General features: G+C 39.1%; 2 protein-coding genes across 2 annotated transcripts in view; both read right to left on the bottom strand.

Moving 5' to 3' along the window:
- The window catches only part of CFAP44 (cilia and flagella associated protein 44), a 138,066-nt gene extending 135,732 nt beyond the window's left edge, over positions 1–2,334 (bottom strand). Inside the window, exon 1 of the mRNA XM_014545394.1 lies at positions 2,279–2,334. The gene's annotated coding sequence lies outside the window, so the exon portion shown is untranslated. The remainder of the gene's footprint in view (positions 1–2,278) is intronic.
- A 4,903-nt stretch (positions 2,335–7,237) lies between these two features.
- The window catches only part of SPICE1 (spindle and centriole associated protein 1), a 52,603-nt gene continuing 39,741 nt past the window's right edge, over positions 7,238–20,099 (bottom strand). Inside the window, exons 12-17 of the mRNA XM_014545381.1 lie at positions 19,222–19,446; positions 14,594–15,084; positions 12,565–12,775; positions 10,362–10,464; positions 9,277–9,364; positions 7,238–7,633 (exon numbers count right to left, since the gene is read on the bottom strand). Of these exons, the coding sequence (XP_014400867.1) occupies positions 7,580–7,633; positions 9,277–9,364; positions 10,362–10,464; positions 12,565–12,775; positions 14,594–15,084; positions 19,222–19,446 (1,172 nt within the window). The 3' untranslated portion in view covers positions 7,238–7,579. The remainder of the gene's footprint in view (positions 7,634–9,276; positions 9,365–10,361; positions 10,465–12,564; positions 12,776–14,593; positions 15,085–19,221; positions 19,447–20,099) is intronic.

Raw genomic sequence — 20,099 nt, 5'->3', positions numbered from 1 at the left:
CTTGTTTAAAACACATAGCGCTAAGAAGGGGAGCAAACATATTAAGAACAGTATGCCATATACGCCAGGTCCCTTGAAACATATGCTGTGCAGATGTTTCTTCCCTGCAGCGACTGTGTCAAGCAGCAAGGATGGACCGGCTTCCAGCAGCTCTCCTCTTAATAGTTGTGAGGTATTAAGTATTTAACTTCTCTGTGCCTCAGTATTCTCCTCCATAAAGTGCAGTACCTGCTCCCTAAGGTTGCTCTGAGATGTCGAGTTAATACAGTAAAGCTCTAAGAACAGTGCCCGGCACATAGGCACTCGGTAGGTAAAATGGCTGAACGGATGAATGTACTAATTCCTGAAAAAATGAACAAATGAAGGGAAGAGCCATCAGCTTCCACTTCAACATTTCAGGTAAGAGGGCGTGCACATCTTGCCAATGCTCAGCTCTAGTTCTTCATCAGTTCATTTTATATTAACCTGAAATCTTCCTCCCTGCAACTTGAATCTATTGGTCCTTATTCTTCTGGGGACGGAGAACAAGTTTTCCTGTGTGTTATAGCCATTCAAATCAGTGTAACTGGTTCACTTTTCTCCCCAGACCCTCTCTTTTCCCAACTACAGCATCCCAATTCTTTAAATTATTCCTCACTAGTGTGGCTTTAACTCTTTTCAGAATCTTGATGGCTCGGGAAGTTAATTCCCAACACATCCTCATATAGAGACTCATCATAGTCAGTTTGTAACCAACTAGAATGACTAAACCTTATTTTTTGTGTTCTTAGCCAAGTCCTGTCTTATACAACTGAGCCAGCTGGGTTTGGGAGTCTATTTGCAAAACTATCTTAAATCTACTTTCATTAGATTCAGGCTCATTAGTCCAGCCTTTAGCGAATTCTGCTAACCAACTCAATTAGGTAGAATGTCAAGTTTTGAGTCGACCCTGAGGAAGTGTAAAGAAAAAGAGAATCATAGTGCAGTGATGCAGAGGGGCATGCTGCTAGAAGGAAGTTATTTGGGAGCCAGACGAAAGGTTCCTCAAGGTGACATTGCTTGTATTCATTCACTAGAGTGCATTCTCACAAGCTCAGCAGTATGCTGGAGATGGTCATGCTAAAACTCATAGAGATTGTTGCATAAAAACAAACACTCAGCGTTTACAAAGGATAATACAACCATGGAAAGGATAATAGCTCGTTTGTTTTGTTTTTTTAATGTTTTCCATGTATCGAGCATAGTTCTAAGGATTCTACGCATCCTGTTTCATCTATTTCTCAAAATGACTCTGAGTCAGGTGCATTTTAAGGTGAAAAAGCAGAGCGGTTACTCTTTGAATCCTTCCCTCTCACCCAGCGCATGCAATTGGTTTGCAAGTCCTGTCGCCAAGTGTGCAGTTTTTTAGCCTTTAGAATGTATTTCCACCCTAGTTCTGGTCCTCATCGTGTCTCAGCTCTACCCTACCACAGCTGCATCCTTGTCTCTCCCACCGCCAGTCCATTCCCTATACTGCCTCCTGTATTTCTAAAGCACAGCTTTTAATGTACCACTCTTTGTATATAAAGCCTTTAGCTCCCCATTGCCATAGAATAAAGACTCAGACTCTTTGGCATGGCATGAAGACCTTTCATTTTAGGATTATATAGCTCCTCTCTTGTCACTCCCCCCACCCTAATCTCTCCTCAAAAGTTTTAGTCCATGGCCACCTGGAACAAATCACAACTGACTGGATACACTGACTACTTTTATACCACTGTATCTATTAGAATGAAAAAAGTATTAATTGTGCACTGACTATGTGTGACTCATGGGCTACACACTTTACCTGCATTATCCAATTTAACTGTAACAAGAACCCCATGAAATTATCATTACCATCTTCCTTTTCAGAGATAAGAAAACCGAAGGGCAGAGGCTCAACTTGCCAAGTGTCCCACAGCCAAGTGTGGGTGGGGTGGGGCGGCTGCTTGACCTGGAACCCAGGCACTTGCCCACCCGACTCCCTGTTTCTCAGCCGGGTCTACCTGGGACTCCTGCTGTCCCTGCCGGAGGATGAGCTCCATACAGGCAGGAACGGTGTCCGCTTTGTATCCAGGGTCTAGCTCCGTGCCTGCCAAGGCCAGTCACTTCAAAAGTTTGTCAAACTGATCCGGAGGGAGGACGAGGGAAAGTCTAGGGGACAGTGGTTCAGTCTGAGGGAAATCCAAGTGGGGTTCACTGCTCCCTAACTCGCTAACAGATTTGAGGGTGTGGGGGGAGTTGTGGGAACTGCCCAGCAGTTGGCGTCCAAACTTACCTGAGGCACCCACCGCCCACCGACCGCACTGGCTTAGTCACAGCAGCTGCCCAAGGTCTCCGTTTACTGCAGTTACCGCGGCAACGGAAGCGGTAACTGGAGCGGCCTTGAAGCGCATGCGCTACGGAGGCGACTTTCTTTGGGGAAATTCGGCTGTGGTGTCCCTGGGACCGGCAGTCTCACTCGCCTTTTGGTCCCGGCAATTTCATGGTCTGTGGCTCAGGTTCAAGGCCAAACAGAAAAGCCCAGCGTTCTACCAGCTTATTATTATATCATTTACATAATTATTATAATTATCCTACGGATGGTTTGGTAAGCAGCATGACTTTTGAATACTTTTGAAGTTCCTGCTAGTAATACAGAATGTCCCAAAAGATCCCTGATGGTACACTATCATCAGCAAAGATACTTCGGGAGGCTTTTTTGTTTTGTTTATTTAACTACTTATTTTACACTATGTTATCTCTGTTGGCCTTTAAGAGCACATAAGATTGTATGTTGTGGGCTCCTTGGTTGCAGGACGCTGGGCGGTTGAGCAGTTTGCTCTTCAAGTGCTTTGTGGTACAACCAGAGCTGGAACTGATTTTTAAATACCTCATGTTATTGATTACAACACATTTTAAAATGGTGACAACATGGCAATGATATGTGACAAAGAACTCTGTATCCAGAAAACATAGTTCATAATTCAATAAGAAAAAACTGCCAAACTTTTTTTAATGGGCAAGGGACTTTGCATGCTTCACATAAGATATATGAGTGATCAGTAAACACATGGAAAGATGCTTAACAGGAGGCCTCTGGGAGATGCACACCACAGTCACACCCCCCACTCACTGGGATGGGTGAAATTTTTTAAACGGCCAGCTCCAAATGTGGAAGGACATGGAGCAAGCAGGACTCTCATGCACTGCTGTTGGGAAGGTAAATGGCACAACACTTTGGAAAACTGGCAGTTTCTTTAAAAGTTAAACATATACCATGCCATTTCATGTCCAAGGTCTTTACCCAAGATAAACAAAAACTCAGAAAAAAAGGAAGAAACTGATACACCCAACTTTATAGGTGAATCTCAATTATAGTGGAAGAAGACAGACACAAAATAGTACATAGTGTATGATTCCCTTTATATAAAATGCAAACAAATCTATGATGACCAAAAGTAAATCAGTGGTTGCCCAGGGCTGGAGCAAAGGGAGGGATACACTGCAGAGATGAAATCTTTTGGAGATGATAGAAATGTGTCTTAACTGTGATGATAGTTTTGTGTATTTTTACAACTATCAAAAGCCAATGAATTGTCTTTAAATGGATGTAGTTTACTATATATAAATTACTTCTCAATAAAATTGACAAGAAAAATATGGCTGTATTTCATTTTGTTTATTGGTTTCCATTATGTTACATAACAACTTTCCAAAAACTTTATACCATGCATTTATTGGTAACATTCAAGTGTTCTCTTTAGAAAGTATTCTTGAGTATAAAAAGAAAAAAAGACCTATTCTTGCTATTATTAAGCAGTGTATCCAAAGTGTATGAAAATTCAGAGAACATACGATAAAATTATTTTTAGAGAGCATGTTAGTTACATTTTCAAATAACATGTTCAACGTTTTCTTCCATCCTCCAAACATCTTTTCAGGTGAAATACCCTGAAATTAAAAGTACTGGGTCCAATTGCTAAATCAGAGAAAAACAATTCACTACAGAATGTCTTTAAAAATCCAGAAACAGCCCTAACCGGTTTGGCTCAGTGGATGGAGCGTCGGCCTGCGGACTCAAGGGTCCCAGGTTCGATTCCGGTCAAGTCCAATTGCTAAATCAGAGAAAAACAATTCACTACAGAATGTCTTTAAAAATCCAGAAACAGAGAAAATGGTATATTTATTTATACACTACAACCTAGCAGTTATCATTTCTGAACATTTGTTGTGAGTTAAGTCGTGTGTGTGTGTGTGTGTGTGTGTGTGTGTGTGTGTGTGTTTCACTTAATCCTCCCAACTTTATAGGAAAAAAATATATTATCTGACTTCAAATGGGAAAGATGAGATTAATTTGCCCAAGGGAGAGCTCAAGTGGCAGAGATGGCACTTGAATCCAGGCTTTCCTATTGCAATACTTGTATCCTTAGCCACTGCGCTATATTAGCTCTTCCCTATAAGTTAGAAGCCCAATAATTATTTTAATAAGAGCTTCAAGTCCGTTACTTCTTACAAGCATTCTGACATGGGAAATTTATTTTACCATTAGGGCTCAATTTCTTCATGTATAAAGGGGGGGGGGGGGCATTTAACGACTAACCATAGGTTTACTGTGAGATTTAAATGAAATAATGGGGATATTGCAGCTTAGTACAGTGCCTGACACAGTAATGGCTCAATAAAAGATAGCTATTATTATTATGGTGCTTCCAAGCCATACACACTGTAGGATGGCAGCATAGCACAGGCTTTGGAGAGAGGCTATCTCTGTTCCCATTCTAGTGCCACCACCCCCTGGTGGATGACCCTGAGAGAGTACTCACCTCCTTGCACCTCATCTGCAAAATAAGGATAACAGTATCTGTGTCATGAAGTCATGTAAAGTGGCTAAAATAGTGCCTGGCACTTAGTAAACAGTAAATTATTATTAAATTCTGCTAACCCAAGTTACTTTACTATCTACAACTGTGGATTGAACAATTATTGATCTAGTTTTTCTTCAAGCTACAATTTGGAGAACTCTAAATATTATTAAAGTTTGGCAAGTGATTTAGCAGCTTTCTATTGCATATTGGAGAAGAAGTCACATGTTATGCAAAACCTTGAGTCTAAACACAAGAAACACAAATAATCTGAGTTTGGAATATTAAAAGTAAATATAAATGTAGTATATGATAGCCAAATATAGCAGAGTTCACCCCTCCACAATGCTATAGGCCAATGGTTTCCAAATGTGAGCATGCATCAGAATCACAGAAAGAGCCCTAACTGGTTTGGCTCAGTGGATAGAGCGTCGGCCTGCGGACTCAAGGGTCCCAGGTTCGATTCCAGTCAAGGGCATGTACCTTGGTTGCAGACACAACCCCGGTGGGGAGTGTGCAGGGGGCAGCTGATCGATGTTTCTCTCTCATCGATGTTTCTAACTCTCTATCACTCTCCCTCCCTTTCTGTAAAAAATCAATAAAATATATTTAAAAAAAAACCAAAAGAATCACAGAAAGAGCTTATTAAAACAGACACCAGAGTTTCTGAGTAGGGCCCAGGAATTTCCATTTCTAACAAGTACCATCGTATCCTATATAATAAAAGGCTAATATGCAAATTGACCGAATGGCAGACGACTGGTCACTATGACGCAAGCTGACCACCAAGGGGCAGACACTCAATGCAGGAGCTGCCCCCTGGTGGTCAGTGTGGTCCCACAGGGGGAGCGCCACTCAGCCAGAAACCAGGCTCATGGCTGGAGAGCACAACAGTGGCAGGAGCCTCTCCTGCCTCTGTGGCAGCACTAAGGATGCCCAACTGCCGGTTTAGGTCCACTCCCTGTGGGAAGCAGGTCTAAGCTGGCAGTCAGACATCCCCTGAGGGCTCCCGGACTGTGAGATGGCACAGGCCGGGCAGAGGGACCCCCCTCTTCTGAGTGCACTAATCTCGTGCACCGGGCCTCTAGTTTCAGAATATATATTCAAGAACAGTTCAGAATATATATTCAAAGACTCTGTAAAAGAAATGTGCCAGGTGATGCTGCTGCTGATGCTGCTGATTGGGGGTCAGACTTTGAGACCCACTGACGCAGTTGGCTCTGAAAGCTGATAAAGAGGGCTTTTAAGCAACTGAACTGTTAATTAAGCCCAGCCAGGCGCGGCTCAGTGGTTGAGCATCGACCTATGAACCAGGAGGTCACTGGGATGTAGGTTCAATCCCTAGTGGGGGGCACAGGAAGCAGCTGATCAGTGATTATCTCTCATAATGTAAATAAAATTAATGATGCCAGAAGAAAACAATATTATTATTGGTCACCACAACAATGAAGCCCAAATGAAAGCTGCACAGGACACTTTTTGGAACAGTGACTGCAATGCAGGAGAAGGAAAGGTATTTACCGGAGAACGTTCCCCAAGTACGCAGTCTCGATGTGCTTCCCCCACCCCATAACCACCTCACTTAGGTTGAAAATTCCTGTTATACAGCCAAGGGGCAGAGATAATTCAAAAACTAAGTTTAAAATAGAAACCAATGTCTGAGAGCCAAACCGGTGCCCTGAAGAAAGACCTATCCAGAGTGCTTAGTAGATTAAGGGCTGGGAGAATTGATAGCAATGTTTTGTATTCAATTCTGTTTCAAACACTAAATATACAAATCAATCAGTGTTACTGCATTTAGACATTTGAGCTCTATGATCATTATTTATTTTTTGTACATTAGCATTATTGATGACACTTTCACATTTAAAGACTATATAGGAATTTTACAATACATAGAGTCATTCTTACCTGCTGAAGCAAATATAAACAAACTCCCATGTCTACTTTTGAAAGCTGCACATCCCACTTAGCAGGAAAAGTAATAGACTACAGAGACTTCCCCAAAATAAAAAACCAAAGGGGGTGCTAAACTTTTCTGAAAGCCAGACTTTAATCACACAAAGGCATTTTATTGTAAGTTATATGCAAAGCAACTAAGTTCTTCAGAAAGTAAAAATAAAAATTAAATAGATCAACATTTAAGATATACTAGACCAAAAAAACCTGAATAAATATGATAAAGGTAATAATATATTAAGAAAAACCTTAAGTTAGAGCATCAGCCCACAGACCAAAGGGTCACGGGTTCAATTCCTGGCCAAGGGCACATATCTTGGTTGCAGGTTTGATCCCCACCCCTCCGTCAGAGCGTGAGCGGGAGGCAACCAAACCATGTGTCTCTCTGGCGGTTTTGTTTCTCTCTCCCCCTCCACTGTTTCCCTTCCATTCTCTTTAAAATAAATAATCACTGGAAAGAATATCCTCAGGTGAGGATTAAAAAAGAAGAAGTAGAAAGAAAAACCTTAAAGTACTTAGGAAATTACTAGAATATGAAACTTTAATTTCCCTATAGTCAACATTTTATTTGCAGGAGGTTGCAGGTTGGTTAGTTGCTGGAAATGTATTTGAAAGTTCAAAAATAAAATAATTGCTTTATTTCTTTGTTCTATTTGTATGAAGTCACAGGATCTTTGTAGGTTTTAGCTGAAAGAAGGACAAAAACTTGAAAGCAGGGAAAGGGGAATGGAAGCTCAAGAATGTACCACTGAAAACAAAGTCACACTTGACCTCACTTATGACACATGTGTGGAAAGAGCGAACCAGCCTTCTTCATTTTGTTTCTCAATCTGTTGAACAAAGATGCAAAAAGGATTTAGGAAGTAATCAGAAACAGGAGACCATTCAAGTACATAGAATCAAAGTTACCCTATGCTACTGAGTGGTACTAAAAAGTAAATTGCTACTGGCAATTTTTATTTCTAACAGACACTCATAAATAACTGATCCCCTGGTCAAGTGGCATCCTTGCTGATTTAGGAGACCTAATTTTTTTAAAAAGATAAATCCAGTATTTTATGCAAATCATATGTATACCTTTTAAAAATAACAGTCATTTGCCCTAGCCGGTTTGGCTCACTGGATAGAGAATCGGCCTGCAGACTGAAAGGGTCCCAGGTTCGATTCCGGTCAAGGGCATGTACCTTGGTTGCGGGCACATCCCCCGTGGGGGGGGGGCAGGAGGCAGCTGATCGGTGCTTCTCTCTCATCGATGTTTCTAACTCTCTATCCCTCTCCCTTCCTCTCTATAAAAAATCAATAAAATATATTTTTAAAAAAACAACAGTCATTTGATTTTGTAAATTAAATCCTAATAAATTCCAGAAACTAAGAGCAAATTGTACAAAATAGTTTAAAGCTTTTTTAGAGTACAATAAACAGCAAAGGGCACATCTAGTGTTGGACAACTGAGATATCTGAGTCTATCAATTAATTTGGGCTGCAAGTAGTACTCAGTTAATTGAGACATTCACTATTTGGTCTAATTACTAAAGTTAGTAATAAGAACAGCAAAGATTTTTCCCCGTATCAGAGAGCTGTTAGCTCAAATTTGCAAATGTAATGTTTGTGATTTGAAAGATATTCTCACAATTTGCTATGACCAAACACTCAGAGAAACTATATTTTGCTGTATTACCAACACAGAGAAATGCCTTTTGCAAAAAAATTGGATATATTGTAAGATGCTTAGTTTCTATACAATCCTATAGTAAATTAGAACACATGAAAAATACGTAAGACTTTTTTTTACTCTTTGTGCATAACTCTGTACCCCGGGGGACCTCAGATATGGCACACTGGGGTAAAATGACATGGAAAGTGACCACCCCAGGGCTGACTATCCCAAGCCCCACCCTGCCACAGCAAGGACTGGGCACTAGTATCTCAGTATACCTACAAGGCGTTCAAGGCACACCTTCGAGGCTCGCCACACTATTTGGGAAGCTCTGCCTAAAGCCAGTAATTTCCAGTCTTTAAAGATTGTTAAAATCCTATTGAATTTTCTTATTCCTTAGTTATCCTAGAAAACAAAAGTAGTATATGGCTTATTTGTTTTTCTAATGAAGGTAAATTAATATATCTTTTCTTCTCACATTTTTATATCATCTTTAGAACAGCATAAATAAGAATAAAGAATGGAAATCACTGCCCAGCTATTGTGGCTAAGTTGGTTGAGAGTTGACCCAGGCACCAGGAGGTCACTGGTTCGATTCCCAGTCAGGAGACATGCCTGGGTTTGGGGCTTGATCCCCAGTAGGGGGTATTTCTCTCTCATAGATGTTTCTATCTCTCTCCTTGTCCCTTCCTCTCTCTGAAATTAATAAACACACACACACACACACAAATGGAAATCACTAAAAATAGCCACCTTTCACCCTTGCCCTCCTGCCCCTATACGGTACACATTTCACAATTACATTTTATCATATACCTTTGCTCTTGGATTAACAGGTGTGAATCGCCCACTTCCTGAGGTGGCATTTAATGGAGAACAAGAATTACTAGTAGCCCCTGAAGATCTATTTGTGAGGAATAAAAGGGAGAGAGAAATCTGTCATTATTAATCTTCAAAAATTAAGTAAGGCTGACAATTCTCAATACTGGCACAAACTTGAGAAAGTATGGCTGACTTAGATCCAAAGAAGGTAAATTATTTGCAACATATTTTCACCAACCTAAGTCTTTTTTAAAAATTAATAGGCTTTCCTTTTTTAAGAGTTATTTTAGATTTACAGAAAGACTTAGTATAAAGATCCAAGGGTTCCAATATATTCCTCAACCCCTCCTCCCAGTTTCCCCTTTTATGAATACCTCATACCAGTGTGGTACATTTGTTACAACTGTAACATTGATACATTATTATTAACTAAATCTATTGTTTACATTAGGGCCCATCCATCGTGTTATACATTCTATAGGTTTTGACAAATGTACAGTATCGTGTATCCACCATTACAGTATCAGACTAACAAGTTTTTAACATTTAAGGGGGAAAGGGATGTGCAGGGGTGAAGAAGGCCCAGGCAGTGGAAGAGTAACAAGACCTGGAGAATGCAGTGCAATAGCAGGCATGCAGCGGAGACAGAAAGCCAGGTAGGTCCATCCCTAGTGTCACCATTTATCAACATGTGACACATGTAGGCAAATCACACAGGTAGCTCTATGAACTTCAGTTTCATTTTAATATGAGAGGAAAATACCAGTGGTTAATTTACCCACCCTGTCACATAGTATCTCCCAATTTTGTCACCCATAAAGCATTCTATATATGTGCTGTTATCCCATTTTTGTTTCTCAATAGCCAACCCATGCTTTCTACTCATTGAAGGCTTGTTCCTCATGCCTCTCCTTTCCCCCCAAAATTCTCCTCACCGACTACTTTATTTTATTTTCATCAGTGAGTCTGCCTGAACCTAAGTCAGATATCACACACTTCCTTTTCTCACAAAGAGAATAAAACAGATACCATATTCTTGATTTTTTTTTAAAAAGTAACTATTCCCATTGTAACCCTACCTTCTTGAATTTATTCCACTGATAGGAGAGACAGTACTGCATTTCGAGGTTTCTGGGGCTTCCGCTCCTGGAACAGATACTTCAATTGTCCTCTTTCCTCCTTCTAAAATATAAAAATAAACATTAGTCCATTACCTTTTATTAAAATAAAAATTAAAAATGTAATGATTTCTGTCTTACTGCAGATTTCAATATTACAAATTTGGAGGTTCTTTCTATATTTTTATCATTATGGCCCACAGATACACTTGGAGGAATTTTTAAAAAATGAGCTGTGAGAAATAACTTTAGTGTTAGTGTCAATTCAGTAGCATGCCAGTCATAGAGAGCCAGAATCCTCAGACAAGTGGCATCATGTCAGATCTGGAAGTAAAGAGCTAGCCCTAAAGATCTTGAGATATTTGTCAAAAGCAGCTTATCTAAAGTTTTCCCCCCCAAAAAAAAGAAAAGAAGAAAAAAATCTGAAGTCTTTCAGTAAAATTTTAAATCTTCTAGATCTTTTACATTACTCTTACTGAAGACTTTTAAATAGATGAAGAGCTCACCTGCCCAATGGTAATAATTATGTACCTTTTCAATATTTCAGAAGTAAGTTATCAATCAACAGATATTTACTATTTACTAATGGAACACTTTATGTCCATCCCAGTCAGTTTTGCCAAAGCTCCCATAAATCATTACTTAAAACCAGTGATTTTGAGCTTTAGGTGGTAATGAAACCTACCCTATTTACATATCCCTTGGCTACCCTAGAAAACAAAGAGGTTCTATGGCATAGAGTTTTTACTTTATAATTACAACCCACAGTGGTTCCTTCTGAAACCAAGAATTTTACTTAAAAAAAGAATATCTTAAGAATATAACCACTAGAACGGCAAGAACACAAGTGCAAATTTACCAATTTGCTTTAGAACTTCAGACAAATCATATAACCTATTTACACCTCAGTTTACTTAATTATCAAACAAGTATGATATCAACTCTGTCTACTCTCATGGTGTGTTGGGGACAAAAGGAGATATCAAACGAAAATAGTTTTACCTTAAAAATCTACTGAAACAGATGTCTTATTTAATCACAAAATTCTTAAAAGTAATCTGCTTTTTCTTCATTGTACTTAGCACTAACTGACATTATCTCATATATTCATTTGCTGATTTGTTTATGGCCTGCTCCTCAACTTGAGTACTAAAGTTGTCAATCTGGGCAAGGACTTGTCCTCTTCCATGTGGTATCCCCAATGTCCAGAACATAGCAGGCACATAGTAGGAGTTCATACATTCTGAGTGATTTAATTTATTCATTCTTATTAGGAGTTGCATCTAGACTTTGTGACTACAAAGAACAGTAGACAAAACTATCAATTGAAGAAGCCTAAATTAAAGAAGAAGGGCCCTGGGGATATGCATTACCCATCTGTAATCTCCAAAAGAGTCTGCTCTCTGAGTCTGTAGTTTCAAAAAGGAAATAACTTCTGAGAGGAAAAGTCTTATTGGCAGATACCTTAAAGGAAACCTACCTCAACCAGCCAGAGGACACTGAATCTTTCTAACACACGAATGCCTGAACACCTGAGCGAATGCACCACTCACTGATGCAGCTTTTTCTATTCCTGACAATTAGAACCCTCTCTCATATGAGCCAAAATCAGTCTCTTCATAGCCTTTGTGTAGCCCTACCCCTTGAGAATCTTAATAATTCAATTTCTGACTGAAGAGCAACTTGAGATCCACTTCGTCTCATCAGTACCTTTTGCATATGAACACTACGATAACTAATTTTTCAGTTACTGCTCTATTATTTAGAATCCCCTCTAGTGTGTTTCACATCTTAAATGTACAAATAGATTAAAAAGCTTAATTTACCAATTAAAATGTTTTCATAATTTTAACAGGATAACTTAATTTTTTGCTGATGAAATTCTAAATTATAATTTTGCTCAGTAAATCATAGACTGTAATGAGTCCACTTCCACGTAGAGCAACTTAGGAACCCAGACACCGGAGATTCCTGCAGGCACCATGGGGGAGTTTCCCAACAGGAGACCGGCCTTCCAGATCTATCTGTCACTTATTCTGCGACTTAGTCTTTTTTTTCTATGTAAAATTGAAGGCACTGAAATATATGCTCTCTGAGATTTCCTTCAGTTCAATATATACTTGCAAAATCAAGAAAGTAAAAGCTTAGCTTTTAAACTGTCTACCTTTTAAATCAGGAATTTGTGGCCAATCAGTCCAAGCTCTGAGAGGTGACTGAATAGGTGATATCGGTGGAGGGGAAGGATTCAAACCAACAAGTTTTTGCTGCTCTATTAACTGCAAGAGCTTTCCGCGAGCCTCCATACTCTGCCGGTTCAGTTCCGCAATCCGCTCCTCCATGCTATTTGGTGTTAGAGGCCGTGTTGCTGGAAAAGTCTTTTAAAAAAGAGGCAAAATTCCATATTAAAAACAATCCAAACAAGTTTGACTGTTTGTAAAAATAAACTTCCAGTAAGAGCCAGCAAGTTAGTGTTCATAGCCCTTGCTGTGTGCAGACTTGAATAGTGGACTAAAAACAAAATTTACAAGTCACTTAATTGAAAAATTAGGGCTAAAACGAAGGGATGCCAATTCTCCTAATACTGGTGCCACATGTCCTCTAGTCTCTCTGTCCATGGAGAGTCTGTGGGATGAAGTTTTCCTGCATCTCTAGTGTTTGCTGAACTACACAAAAGATCACATGAGCAAAGACTACTTCTAAAGACCTGGCTTCTAAGTAACATAGATATGAATACCAGATCTGGGGTCTAAGTCACAAGGATCTGCTGTAGTTGAAAGAGATGATTCTATAATTATAATCTTCATTCACACACTATGAATTATTTGGCAAAGATTTCTAGGACCCTTATCATTCTTTCTGGCCATATGTCAGCCTCCCCAGGCCACTTCTGGCCTAAGATATCTCACTCAAGACAGTTGGTGCCTTAGCCTAATCTATATACTAATTAGAAAAGGAGGCAAAATCAATTTTTAACTTTGCTGCCATTTTTAAACTAAGACGTTGCCTATTTCAAATCATCTTCAAAACTCTGTCAACAACAACGTCTCCCATGACTCAAAATTGAGGCAGTTTATACTTATAACACACCTATGCGAGGCTACTGCCCACTCCTAACACTCCTTCCTGGCTCCTCCCCTGCCAGAACCTTCTGACTACTATTTCTGTGACTCAAGACCCATCTTACCCTGACTGCCCATGAGCCAGTGCTGACAGACGTGTACCCCTAACCTACCATCTCCCACCTCCTGACCTTCCTCCTGGACGCACATGACCCCCTTCTGATAAAGTCCTCATGGAAGCAATTACCCCTGAAACTCCTAACCCAGGATGCCTGCCCGCCCCTAACAACTGTTCCAACATTGTCCAGTCCCTAGCAGAAGCCTGACAGGAGCCTCTCTGGCTCATAATAAAGTAAAAGGAAGCTTCTCCCATCACTGGGACCAGGGGAAAAATGTAGGTTATAAACTCTCCCCAATTGGAACTTAGGATCCCTTTTCTCCCACAAATAAGGAAATGAAGGTCCAAGTAACCATGTTAGCCCACAGCTTATTTAACTTACAAAATTCTTGCACTATAATATTCAGACTTTTTCTACTCAAAGTATAGTCTTTGGACTGGCATGATTTGGGAATTTACTAGAAATGCACAGGGCCTACCTCAGACCTATTCAATCAGAAAAAGCATTTGAGCAAGATCCCAGATGATTTATATGTACATTAAAGTCTGACTTTAAAAATCCTTTAAAATCATTTCTATAGCAAAATGCATTCTGTGTCCTAAAAAATTAACTATTCATGAGTTGAGGGCCAACTACACATAGTTCTTTTTTATGAGTCCCTTTAAGAGTAAAAATGCTTTCAATTAAAATGTAGTTGTGTGGCAAATTTTTAAGTCATATTAATTCTGCATGTTATATTTAAAACTTCATTCCTAGCCTAATTTTAGCTTTGCTACATTTTACCTTCATCCTATTTTCCTCATTCATTCCTCTTTTTTATTTTATGTTGTCCTCTTTTGTTGTATCTGAGATAGAAACTGACAAATAACTTCTACTTCTCTTGTGATGAGGACATGACCAGGCATAAGCCATCTACCACAGCCTCAGAGATATCCTGGAAAGAAGCGCTTTAAGAAGCTCCAGCAATGGACCTAAATTCCTATATGTCCATAGTCAGTCCTTAACTGGTACTTACAGCACTCATGTTGCTTGTATGACTTGTCTCCTGTTTGTTTAACTCCCGAAGTCCATCCCCTTGCTCTCCCCCTGGCCAAAGAATATTATTCAGATGAGCCCTGATAGCTGAATTCTGCAGTGTCAACTCAGCAATTTGTGCCATGATGTTCTTTCTTTGTATTAATGCCTCATCTGCTCTAAGCTGTTGCCCATCCCCCAGTACTGGGGGCTCTTCTGAGAATGCAGGGTTTCTGGGTTGCTGAGTGTTTGAGAGGGAATTGCACAGGGGCTGTGAGAGGTTGACAAAAGGAGCCTCGGTTTTGTTTTCCAAATCTTCTCCCATGTGAGAGACCCTCCACCTCTGGGTGAAGAGATGACTCTCGTCACTTGAATTCTGAATGTCTGTGCTGGGCGGTGAGGTCTTCTTTTCCCAATTTTGTTCCTTCTCAATTATTTCCACAGTTGGAGGAATTCGTGGAGCAGGACGAGTTTGAACGGTCCTCCTCAATACTGTAGATAAAATTTTAAAATAACAAACATGTATTATTTAGCTATAGATTGGCAGTGTAATCATCTCATTAGCCCATCATGGTAGTTAGAGAAGGATTTCAACAGAAGGAGTTGGTTTCTGAAGGTCTAAATTGACCTGCAATGCCACCACTAACAATCAAGCATGAAGACTTTATCTACTCATGAGTAGTTAATTAAACAAAAACATAAATAAATAAGTAGCTAAATTAGTAATTAAGCTTTGATATACCTTAAAGCTTAATCAGTATACTTGTGAAAAACCACCTGCCAAGTCCACATTTTCACATTACATTACCTCTTATCTGGGAATCTTGCGGGTGAGAACTGTAAAGATAATAATGTAAACTGAGGATGGTCAGGAAAGGCACCTCTGAAGAAGTAAAAATTTTAAATAATTACATATGTGGCAGAAGTAGAGCAAATAACATTACAGGCAGGGAACAACATATGTGAAAGCCTCAAAATAGGAAAGAGCAAAGAAAGGAGGCCAGTCTAGCTGTAGCATAGCAACGAGAGGAAACTGGAAACGGATGAGACTGGAGAGGTGTGCAGGGCCATTTCTTGCAGAGCTCTTTAAGCCAAGTTTGGAATTTTCCAATTTAATCCAAGAACAATAGACTGCAGAAGGTTTGGCAATGACTCAATTTACATTTCTTAAATGTTGTGGATAACTGGAAGATCCAGGATGGAAGAAATCAATAAGCAACTGTGGTAATCTAGAAGAAAGACAATGGTAGCTTTGACTAAGGTATGTTGGTATAAAGACAGAAAGAAGTAGATAAATTTGGGAAGTATTTTGGCAATAGAATTGAAATGATGAACTGGAAATGGAGAGTAAGATCATGGCATGCACAACTGAATGGAAGGTGATGCCATGCACTGAGATGGAGAAGATAAGAAGAACAGATTTGGGGGAAGGTTGAGTATCAAGAATTCAGTTCTGAACGTGCAAGTTTAAGGTGCATTATGTTCAAAACTGGAATTCTCTGGCAGATAGAAAATACTGGAAGCCATGAGAATGAGTGAGATTACACGGAGAGAAAAAATAGAGTGAGGGAAAAAACAATACCAAGACATGAAGAACTTAACATTTAGAGTCAGGTAAAGGATAGGAAGCGAGCCAAGCAGATAGAAATGAAGCAGCCAGAGATGTAAAAATGTCTTCTATTAATTATGGAGAGCCCCTCCAGATAAACAGAAATTAAATTGGGATAAAAATGACTGCCTCTTGGGTAGGTCAAGAGGTGTGTGAGGAAGAGATCCCTGTATATGCTTTTTTTTTTCTTAGCCACATGCAAATAGGAATTAGAACTAACACTTTAAAATAAAGAAGGAATGGAATATAAGAAAATGAAAACAGCATATACTAGTCTTTCAAGCGTGGCATTAAACAAAAATAGAGATAAGTTAATAGCTAAAGGAAATATTTATGATGGAAAATTCTAGAGCAACATTCTCCAGTATGGTAGCCTCTGGCCACATGTGGCTATTCATATTCAAATTTAAATTAATTAAAATAAAATAAAATATAAAATTCCGTTCCTCAGTCACTGGCCACATTTCAGGTGCTCAACAGCCCCACCCTTGGCTAGTAGCTACCATACTGAATGGAGCAGATACAGAACATTTTCATCATCACAGAAAGTCCTACTGGACAGAGAGCTGAACCCTGATTAAGGGCCTTATGTATCTCCCATTTTTATCCATATGTTCAATTTAACTAAAAAATTCTCTATATGTAAGCATTCTGAACAAAATGCTGAAAATATGATAATAAAACTCTACCATTTCAGAATACAGATTCAAGGATAGTTCTATCTGCACACTGCAAAAGGAATGTGCCATGTTATTTTCCACACAAAACCCACTGCAAATGCTAACAAAATATTGTCTATATCAATATAATTTGCTTTAATGAACATTTTGTATATTTGCAATCAGAGTAAAAATATTTATAGTAATTGTTTCTTTAAAAAATATTAGGATATTTTAGAATCACCAATGAAAAACAATTTACAGTATCTCAAAAGAGATCATTAGATAAGCCTTTTAATACAATGCAAACATCTGAAAAATTACTTTAAGAAATGAAAGTCTAACTTGAACAGAAATCAGATTTGATATCATATTTCCTAAAGTTAGCCAGTTAATAATATTCTCTAGCCCTCTAAAGAGGAAATATCGAATCAAAGAATTATAGAGCTGGAGGGATATTAAAGATAAAGGAAAATCCTCTCAATGCAAAGGTAGGAAAACTAAAGTCCAGAAAAGGTATAAAAAGTATTAGCCCCATACCTCACAGCTAGTCAAACAAATCTTATAATGGCAAAGATTTGTCATTTTCTTTAAACCTTATGGGCTCTTCAAATCCTCTATTGGGAACATACATCAAAGTACAGAAAATCTGACAAAATTTATATGTCTCAATGACAATAAATGTTATTTCTTCTGTCCTCCTACAGAAGAAAATAAATACTCTAATTAAAGAAACAAAAATTTAGTTAAATCAGGGCTAAATAACATTTTTCTAAAAACTTTGCCTGAAAGTCTAAAGTAGTTTTTGATTGAAGAACTCTTTGAAAAATGAAATGATTATAGCTCCAGAAAATGCACATGTGGACAAATAAATATAGTTTTCCAAACAATGAAGCAATCCATGGAGATTCTGAAGACCATACATGAAATCCAAGTTAAGAATCTGTGAGCCAAGGGCCCTTTTGGCTCTCTGAACAGCACCTTCCAAAAGGCGACAAAAAGGCAGCCAAGAAGAAAGTGGGTGATCCCAGAAAGATGGGTGTGATGTGAAAGGACCAGCTTTGTTCAATATAAGAAATACTAGAAAAACACTAGTCACGAGAGCTCAAGGAACCAAAATCGCATCTGATGGTCTCAAGGGTCGTGTTTTTGAAGCAAGCCTAGCTGATCTGCAAAATGATGAAGTGGCATTTAGAAAATCCAAGCTAATTACTGAGGATGTTCAGGGCAAAACTGCCTGACTAATTTCCATGGCATGGATCTTACCCATGACAAAATGTGCTTCCTAGTAAAAAAAAAAAAAAAAAAAAATGGCAAACCGTGATTAAAGCTCATGTTGATGTCAAGACTACCAATGGTTATTTGCTTCATCTAGTCTGTGTTGGTTTTACTAGAAAATGCAAAAGTCAGATTCAGAAGACCCTTGCTCAGCATCAATAAGTCTGCCAAATCTGGACGAAGATGATAGACATCAAGACCCGAGAGTGCAAATAACTTGAAAGAAGTGGTCAATAAAATGATTCCAGATAGCATTGGAAAACACATATTTATTCACTCCACGATGTCTTTGTTAGAAAGTCAAATGCGGAAGAAGCCCAAGTTAGAGTTGGGAAAACTCATGGAGCTTCACGGTGAAGGAAGCAATTCTGGAAAAGCCACTGGGATGAGACAGGTGCTAAAGCTGAATGAACTGATGGATATGAGCCCCCAGTCCAAGAATCTGTTAAAAATTCAGACTTTTAATGGTGACAAATAAAAATCCTATTTGCGATTTTGTAAAAATCTATGAGCTAAGTATTAACAATAATTTTTTAGAAATTTTATTTCAACTCTATATATGTGCTGCAAAAGTGACTCTAAAGCAATTTTTAATTGTCCATAGACTTTCATTACCAATTTCCCTCAACTGACTGAGCTAAAGTTTTGATGAGAAAGAGGTTAATAACCAGATCTGACTTATAAAATCCCTCAGGTCATGGCTCTCACCTTTCCTTGGTTAAACATTCATTACTCTTTAGAGAATAGTCTCCTCTTGTTTCTTACTCTTCCCCATGCCCTGGACCATAGGGACAAATGGGATTCCCCTCACTCCATGTTTTACTGCGGAGGGCTTTAATCCCTTGATTTGAGCTTAACATTTATAATGCCTAATGGAACATATATGTAATGAAACTCAACGTCACATTTCACCACAGGCATAGCATACATGATGTAAACCACCCCATCCTCCTTCGGCTTAAAGGTTATGTATGGTAATCAGTATCTTTTTAATTCTGTTTATCAGGTAATGATGCACACATGGATTACATATATGAAGCATAAAAAACAACTACCATGTAACTTTAGAAGAAGCCTGCTTACCATCCTGCAGAGGAGAGAATTCTGAGTTGCTCTTCTGCCGGGGTGGTGTTAACAACACAGCCGGCTCAAATATGTGTGCTGGAAAATTGTTGGCCAGATTCACACTATCTGGAGGGTTTGGCACTTGAGATAGTTTAACAGGCAAGTCTTCCTGTGGGAATTCACGCACTTCTTCCCCTCGAAACATCAATGGCATGGAGACATTAGCATTTACAACTGAAGCCTCTGAAGAAGATGAGAGGCTATTAGTACGCCAAGGAACGCTGGCACATTTAGGTATGTATAGTTCAAAGCATTCCGTAGAGGGCAAAATCAGGCGGCCTCGAGAGCCTTTACTTTTTAGGCCACATCCTCCTTTAGCAGGAACTCACAGGGTAGGTTCCTATGGGGCCAGCACTGGGAAGAAGTGGCTGTTTTTGAGAAAAGTACTGAGGACCTCAAGCCCTTAGGACCTGATCTAGCCATGGAGTTTATCTCATGCAAGTTAAATTTTAGTCAGCCACTTCTTAGAATCTCTCCCTAGGAAACACTCTGAAATGCATAAACACTTTCCACACAGAGATACTCATCACAGTATTACTTAGAAGTAAAAAACATGAAAAAGCCTAAATGTTCTATTCAACCTATGGCATATGAGGTAAAAAAGGTTTTCAAAACATTACCCAATAAACAAAAGTTATGAATTTCTAAAGTTCAGTGTTTTCTGTTTTCTTCCCAAGACCATTTCTTCTCCACCTGAGCCTGAGGCACCATGATTAAAAGTACTGGCATTAAGTCCTTCCCGTGGTCTAGGAAGCTAGTTCTGCTACTCTTTATTTGTGTGACTTTGCTAAGTTGCCAACCCTCGCTAGGCCTTGGTTTTCTCATCTAAAAAATGG

The sequence above is a fragment of the Myotis brandtii genome, unplaced genomic scaffold (assembly GCF_000412655.1).
Source record: "Myotis brandtii unplaced genomic scaffold, ASM41265v1 scaffold406, whole genome shotgun sequence".
NCBI lineage: Eukaryota > Metazoa > Chordata > Mammalia > Chiroptera > Vespertilionidae > Myotis > Myotis brandtii.
The sequence above is the reverse complement of the archived record's forward strand: the minus strand, read 5'-3'. Positions and strand labels throughout refer to the sequence as shown.